The sequence below is a fragment of the Plodia interpunctella genome, chromosome 13 (genome assembly GCF_027563975.2).
Source record: "Plodia interpunctella isolate USDA-ARS_2022_Savannah chromosome 13, ilPloInte3.2, whole genome shotgun sequence".
NCBI lineage: Eukaryota > Metazoa > Arthropoda > Insecta > Lepidoptera > Pyralidae > Plodia > Plodia interpunctella.
The window spans coordinates 4,152,682-4,160,458 of record NC_071306.1 but is presented as its reverse complement, the minus strand read 5'-3'; the positions used below and the strand labels follow the sequence as shown (position 1 = coordinate 4,160,458).

Here is a 7,777-nt window from a genome sequence, read left to right as displayed (position 1 = left end):
GATTAAGTAAATCTAAAATTGTACGTGTCTCACTTCAAAAATAACAAGTTTCATACTAACTTCTACTCCCTATTTCTCACTTTTCGGGATACAAAGTAGCCTAATCCAGGCCAAATTCTATCTCTGTGCCGAATTTCATGGAGATCCGTTCAGTAGATTTTGTGTGATGCGCGTACAAAGACAAAAATTCTAAAAAAAATTGTTTTGGCTTCTATTGACCCTAAATGTCTATTTATTTTTCGTAAATATCTCCTATGTACAGACATAGTCCAGTTACAGTTTTATTATATGTATATAGATATTTTCCTTGTCTATTTAGTACAAATAGGATGTACCTATGTATGCGTGCACACTACCGAAGGTAGATTCCTCTTTATTCATTGATATACAAAATTGATTTAGTGAGACGTAATTTTGAAGCATTTTTTATAATAAAATCGTTAGTGCATGTCCACAGTGAATGCGCGGTGACAGGGCCTAAATAGAATAAATAAAACAAAATAAAGGTAAAATACATTGTATTGAAAAATATCTAGAGCTAGATCTATACTCTAGAGGGAGTCCCACTACACCTACACCTACTAATTCCGTGATTTTTTTAGACGTAAACTTTATAATCAAGACTTCGATTGATGGCGCGCAAAAGTAGGGCCAAGTAATTATCGTTTTTTCTTTTATTTTTTCCAGTCTTTAATAAGACCTAAGATAAACATCATAACATGGCATGGCACGATGTTCGGAATGTTATTCTTAAATGGTCAAAATTTTGGGTTTGACCGGGAGGTACTTTATTAATCTCCACCTTGAGTATATAGAGAATTCAGAGTCTATATTGTTGATAATATTGTCGCAATGTGGGGTTAATGTAGACCTACTTACATTCAATACAAAATCAGTGATCAACGGTTAGTTTTTCATTTGGTCCTACTTTCACGCCGCGGCTGTCGGTGTCTTCGTCGTCAGTCACAAGTACGTCTACAGTCTACACGTCTGGTTGGACCTCATCAAGTTTAGGCAGATAGGTAGGTACTCTAGGGACCCCTTCCGGACTAGAATAAAATTTCCGGTATCAGTGATCAAACTTAATTATAGTAAAGCTATAATTTACTACTTATTACCTATAGGTACTAATAAAATCAGAAAAAAATCAGGTATATAACTACCTTCCTCGTAGTCAAAATCAGGCGAAATAATTTGCCAATGAAAAGAATAAGAGAGTAAGAAAGGCATTTACTTACTAAACACAGAATCTTAAAATTATACCTATATTCATGGACGTATAATTTTATACGTCCATGCCTACGTTATTATGCTTAAGTTTTATTTGCGCCTTAGGCAGTTTGCTTAAATTAGAACTGAACTTATCATTACATTAGGTATTGCACCTAATTGACCATCGTAAATAAAAATATTTGTAACTTATTACCTAACGCTGTTATTCATACGAAAGAAAGCATGTTGAAATACTTTGTTAGTGTCAAAGTGACAAAACATACTTTAACTAGGTAGGTAGTTACAAGCATGCTTTATCTTTATGAATAGGTAACCAAGTACACAATTACACTATTTGGACCTAGATAAAAATTAGCTTGGTTCACTTAACTAGTTTCCTAAGCCTTATAGGTACTATTTTCTACGAACTAAAAAGATTAAAACACTACGATCCTCAAAAGTAAAAAAGTTTAACCTTAAGACTAAGATCTCAAGTAATTTCTCCAATGTCTTCATTCGGTTGAACAGTATAGTTGAACATATTACTGACATAAAAGGCAAGTTGGCATGAACAAACGGTCGAGTACTTTTTATCAACACTAATGTGCAGTGGCATAGCTACCGCTATATCGCGCCGTATCAATGATACAGGGCCCCGGGCTATAGGGGTCCCAACGTGTGGAACCATAAATTAGGAAAATGTTACAATGACAATCTCTTGCTTCTTGAAAAGAAAAAAAAACTGGCATACATACCAATAGAGCTTTTACTTAAGAAACGACAAAAGTAAAAATAGCAATCCGGGTTAAGCGTGTGCCCAAATTTAGCAACATGCTATATCGTTTTTTTGTTCCTACATTCTGTTTGAGTAATAACAAACGGAAGAATTCCGCAATAACCAATGTAACCATGACAAAACACGGAGAACAATGTTTACACGTATACTTTATTATTAAGTCAATGAGTATTTTTTACCATTAATTTGGGGCCCCAATTTTTATTTGTCTTTTAAGACACGCTACGCCACTGCTACTGTGGTAAAGATTAGATAAGTACTATTTTGCTAACATAAAAACTAATATTAGGTATTACTTACATACTTTGTTATGGACCAAGTAATTGGACAAATTGCCCGCGCAACTTGAATAATGAAAGGGCAATATGCTAATATAATCAAAATATCTAGGTATAATTATTATGTAAGTACGTCAATGGGACAGAACAATATTAAAAAAGGTTTTTTCACTATTGCTAATTAACTTAGTGACAGAAACGAATTGCTGTTCAATCGACTTCACGTAGTCCTGTCGTACCTACCCCTAGAGTTTTATTACTACTTATATGTAATAATTTCTTTCACCCGAAATGGCTTGTCCATAATTAAAGTGAACATAGGTATATTAGTGTTATAATTAATCACATGGTTCATAACATATACACACCTCATTTGGCATTATTTTGTCCACATGCTTACTCCATGTTACTGAAAAACTTTTCGTAGTTATGGGTAACCCCGAAATAACGGAAAAAATAAGCTGACATTCTGATCCTAAAGTTAGGTGTTTGATTTGTATGGAACAATCATGGAACAAAATGTTTTTTCGCATTCTTGAGCAAAAAGTTATTTATTCAGTATCATGAACTGAGCATGGACACAATGAACATAACATTTACATAGGTACTTATTCCAAATTCTAAGAATCGGTGTGACAGAAAACAATTGTTATGTCTCGACATCAAATAAGATTTGTGCATTATTATAGCCAAATAAAACTTCTTCAGTATTAACGATAATGCATATAAAAAATTAAAACAGTCTGCTAGTTTAGCTACATATCTACCGCTACTTTTTATATAACTTATCCATCTGCGGATAACATAATAGGCATGCAACAAGGATCTTCGAAACGGTTGATTGAACGAACTCTGAAGAGAAACCTCAATCCTATCAGAAAAGGGATGAAGAATATCGCTGCCATCACGAGTCCTGTTAATATGTATATATTGAAGTATGCGTTGCATTTCACTACGTCGCCCAAGAATTTTGTCGCACCCATTCCTTCATGAAAGATAAGTTTATATATTACAGACAAACACGCTATTACATAACTAATATGTATAACCGTGAAATTTAATATATAGTAAATAAAAAGAAATAGGAACTAAATTTAAATTTGGCAAAAGATAATTTTCGGATATGCATATGGTTAAAATCTCATTTTAGAAAATGCAATTTTTTCTAAGTTCTCATTTTTGAAAATGCACCCAAGTGCACCCAGCCATCTTCAAAGGGTTGAGATTGATGCTAGTTCAATTAATGATCGTCCTAGGCGATCAATTGAATGCCGGCGTTTAATGAACGAGCTAGTAGCTCATCTTAGATTAATAAAAAGGATTCTGTAATCTGAGTGGCTCATTTTTATTGCCGGGCCCAAAAGCGAACGGGCCTAAACCGTCCTCGCTCAACCAGATGGCTGTGACAGAATACTTACCTACTAAATAAGTAAATAACATTAGTTAACTCACCATTTTCACTTTGAAATGAAGCAAAAGGTTGAATCTGAAAACACCAGAGTAAATCACTACTAAAGGTATCGCGGGAAAGTTCGCCGAACTTTGACGGATCCAGCACACATTGCAGTAGGTACATAAAGCACTATGTTCACTCATCGCGTCGGCATTCATGCATATTGTGGAGCCGGCATAAGTTAAGACGAAGTTTATAATCGAACTAAACATAATGTCATGTCATTATAGCTAAAATTTAAATAATGCGACTGGAGATTACGTTTGATACAATGATTAATATAGGTAATACCTTGTTTCATCAAGAATTTGAAATTAAGAATCTAGTCTTAATTTCAAATTCTTCACTCATAAGTTTGCCAATTTCCAATGTATTGTTCAAGGTTAGTTCTTTGCCTTTCTTAATAAATTTTCTTTTTAGGTTTGGGTACCTACATTTCTCTACTAATTGGTCTCTGAGTTGACTGACTTCACTTTCGTTGCTAAATTCGCAATAGCGCGCCTGCTTCAATTCACTCTAGAAAAAAGGCTTTGATCTTGAATCTTGACAGACGGGCGATAAAGTGATCGCTATATGGGTTCCATTTTACCTTTTGAGGTACGGTACAGAAACCTAAAAGATATCCATATCTATAGGTAATTTTCTACTTCAGGACTTACCTGATATTCTGACATCATGACAGTAGTTCCATCAACACTACTCACTATTTTTTTCGGCTCATCACAATAATACGACATGCCAATGGGCACCTTGATATCGAATTTAACTGACCCAACTTTTTCTGCGGCATCAAATAACGTGATATTATCTGAAATTAAATAATCGTTATCATCTTAAGAAATAAAATTCTTAGCTGGACTGACAGCTCTGCTCCTGCTATAAATTTTAAACCGGAATCCAGAATTCGCACTTTACGTTGTCATGCATTCTAATATAAGAGTAGGTATTTCAACCTATACGTAATCTTTAGTGCAAATACATTTTCTGCTTCTATATTCCATCTATGGAAACAATAAGGTGGACTGAAAAGAAGACGAACATAGAAGTGCTAAAAAATTGTAATGTAAAAAATGTAAAAAAGTGATCACCTTGTACGACATGATGATTTCTTTAGGGACTTGATTGAAGAGAAAGTAATAGTTAAAAGGCTCCTAACATAGATAAAAGAAAGGCAAAGGCAAAAGCTGACATTTTTTTTGTTTATCAGGCAAAAGCTGTCATATTTTTTGTTTATCAGACAAAAGCGATTTAAATTAATATTCTGTTTCTTGAGATCGTGTGGATGTTGTACCTGTGTTTAATATCCTATAGTAAGAGGTTAAGATCAACCAGACTGCATCCCAAATCGGATACTTACTTATTAAAAGTACCCAGATGTAATATTTGCCCCGGACATTAGTGAGCCCAAAACACCACCTTAAGAAAATAGTACCTACAGAAACTGTGAAGTACATTAACTATTTTATTTATTAGAAGCGGTATGGTGATGGTGAACATTCGCCCATTATAGAAAGGTACGAATCTTCCTCGTGTCACATGAGTTTGCATACCAATCTGACTCATGTTTAGTAGTTTTCACAGACCACGACACTCGCTTCCGATAAAAAAAAAGTGAGGAAACTGCACCCGTTGATATTTCATCACCTAAGTACCTTCGCTCTCGTGGGAATTTCGGGATAAAAGGTACCGTATGTGTTATTCCAGGTTATATTGTCTACCAAATTTCATAACAATCCGTCCAGTAGATTTTGTGTAATAGTAACAAACGAATAGGAGTAACAAACATACATACACGCATCATTACAAACTTTCGCATTTATAATATTAGTAAGTAGGATATCGATTTGGACCTACCTAGAAACCAGTAGTCCCATGTAAATTTAAAATAGTACCTCAATTGGACAGTGTGGTATTGAACATTAAATTCGAGATATTCCATATTACCTTTCTTAGATACCATATCATCCAAAAAAACTGGATTGGGAGGAGTTACATTACTGGTAGGACTAGCTTCTTTCAGTGATAGTCCTGCAATATATGTAGATTTATAATAATTATTCCGAAACACCGGTCAAGTTACTCGCACACACATAGTAGAGGTATAATATAGAGTACTACCTAGGTGGTGCCGTAACTTTCGAATTTATAATATTATTAGGATACATACATGTGTTAAATGTTTTTAATTTAATACAGGGGACGAAGTGCGGGTTATCATTTCACTTCTCACCATCGAATCTATTCGAAATGAGACATAGTGAACCAATCACATTGCAGTGTGGTTGTCGTTGCATTACAATGGCGCAATGTGATTGGTTCGCTGTGTCTCATTTCGAATCGATTCGATGGTGAGAAGTGAAATGCTAACCCGCACTTCGCCCTCTGGTATTAAACGCGTACTTTTTATAGGTACTTCAGACGTTTTATTATATTAAGCAATTAATAATGAAACGTGAAAGTTTAATGTGTTACATGTGTACCTACTAAGTATATCGGATCCTTAACTTACCTATGAAATTAAGCAGACTTGAATTAGCTGCTAAAAATACGCTATTATCAGAGGATGATCTCTCAGCACCTATGATACCACTGCGGTAAGAGGTCAACATAATAGGATTAACTTTGCCTGTATAAATTCCTACGACGGCGCCATTAGTTATTTTACGGATTGTCCCATAAATCTCATGCATAGCGGTATCATGACGGCGTAAAGCTTCAATTCTCGTCTCTTCACCTTCGTTGTCTTGGAAAAAAATATAGAAATACTTCAAATCTTCCGTTGGCTGAAATATTTGTCCTGGTTCCAATACAAACACATTCATTTGCGTTGGTTCCAAAATACGGCTCACTGTATTTAATGGACTAACAACATTAGGAATATATTTTACTTTGTATTTTATTATATCTTCGTGCAGATTATGGTATGGTGTCCCACTTTCGTCTTTCCCGCTTACATCTTCAGTACAAAACTGTTCTTCCACAAAAATGACAAGAATAGAAGACTGCTTCATAGCATCGTCTACGATGTCGGAAAACATGGCACTTCCTGTTCTGGTGAATGGATTTGGCTCAACTAATTGTTCTAAAACTTGATCATGGTCTATTAAGAATACGGGAAGTGTGTCTTTTGCGATACCGTGTTGAAATATACATATAAATAATAGACACCGCGTGAAACACATTTTTATATTATACATTTTAATTTACGCCGTACCTTTTTACAAATGTCAACTAATTTTATGAATGGAATGTCAACCGACATTTTAGAATATCATTATTTTAAAATTTCGAATATTCCAGAAATCAATCGACCATAGTTTTCGCAATGGAATAATGGCAGTATTGAGAATGAACTATAATGGCACTGGAACTCCAAATACGACTTGCTTCCCCCTTATATCCCAAGACCTGTTAATATGCAATTTCTATTAACATTAGTTTTCTCTCCATTTATAATTATATTGGCAAAATTTATACAAAATAATATATTTACTTTATATTATAATTTTTATTTACTTTATCCGTATGTATATATGTATAATATATTTATATATTTGTATATTTTAGGTTACACACTGATCCGTGTTTATAATATTATTATAACATATTATATTCCGTGTCAATTTCAACCTTGACCTTGGTGAACAATGGAGTTACGAAATTAAAAAAAAAACTCCAAATATGTACCTATCACCGAAATTTAATTAATATCGCTTATCCCAACTAATAGGTATTAAATATGCGAAAGTAAGTTTGTTTGTTACATCTAATCGCGTTATCTACTCAACCAATCTTCTTGAAATTTCGCATATAATAGTAATTAAGAGTATGTAGAAGGACATGGCTATTTCCTCCCGTTAAAACATACATACACATAAATAGGTACATTGCACGAACGATAAACGAATCGATAAACGAAATAATTCCTTAACTTTGCAATAAAAGACTAGATGGCGCTGCGTTATGGCTGCGTTACTTTCGATCAATGTTTTCGATGCGCTATGGATATTTTATTCCAATTGTCACATATGAAAAAAA

At 34.1% G+C, this 7,777-nt stretch overlaps 1 protein-coding gene across 3 annotated transcripts; it reads right to left on the bottom strand.

The window, feature by feature from the left end:
• Positions 1–501: 501 nt before the first annotated feature.
• Positions 502–7,333, bottom strand: LOC128674965 (uncharacterized). Of its 3 annotated transcripts, none has more exons than XM_053753993.1 (5): positions 6,249–7,333; positions 5,594–5,767; positions 4,399–4,547; positions 3,739–3,772; positions 502–3,199 (listed from the first exon to the last, which is right to left on the bottom strand). In XM_053753993.1, the coding sequence occupies exons 1-5, from the start codon at positions 6,934–6,936 to the stop codon at positions 3,072–3,074; spliced, it is 1,173 nt and encodes a 390-aa protein (XP_053609968.1). In that variant the 5' UTR covers positions 6,937–7,333; the 3' UTR covers positions 502–3,071. The 3 variants fall into 3 exon arrangements, with proteins under 3 accessions (XP_053609968.1, XP_053609969.1, XP_053609967.1); XM_053753994.1 differs by having other exon boundaries at positions 502–3,271; positions 5,684–5,767; XM_053753992.1 differs by having other exon boundaries at positions 502–3,271; positions 6,249–7,331.
• Positions 7,334–7,777: the final 444 nt, after the last annotated feature.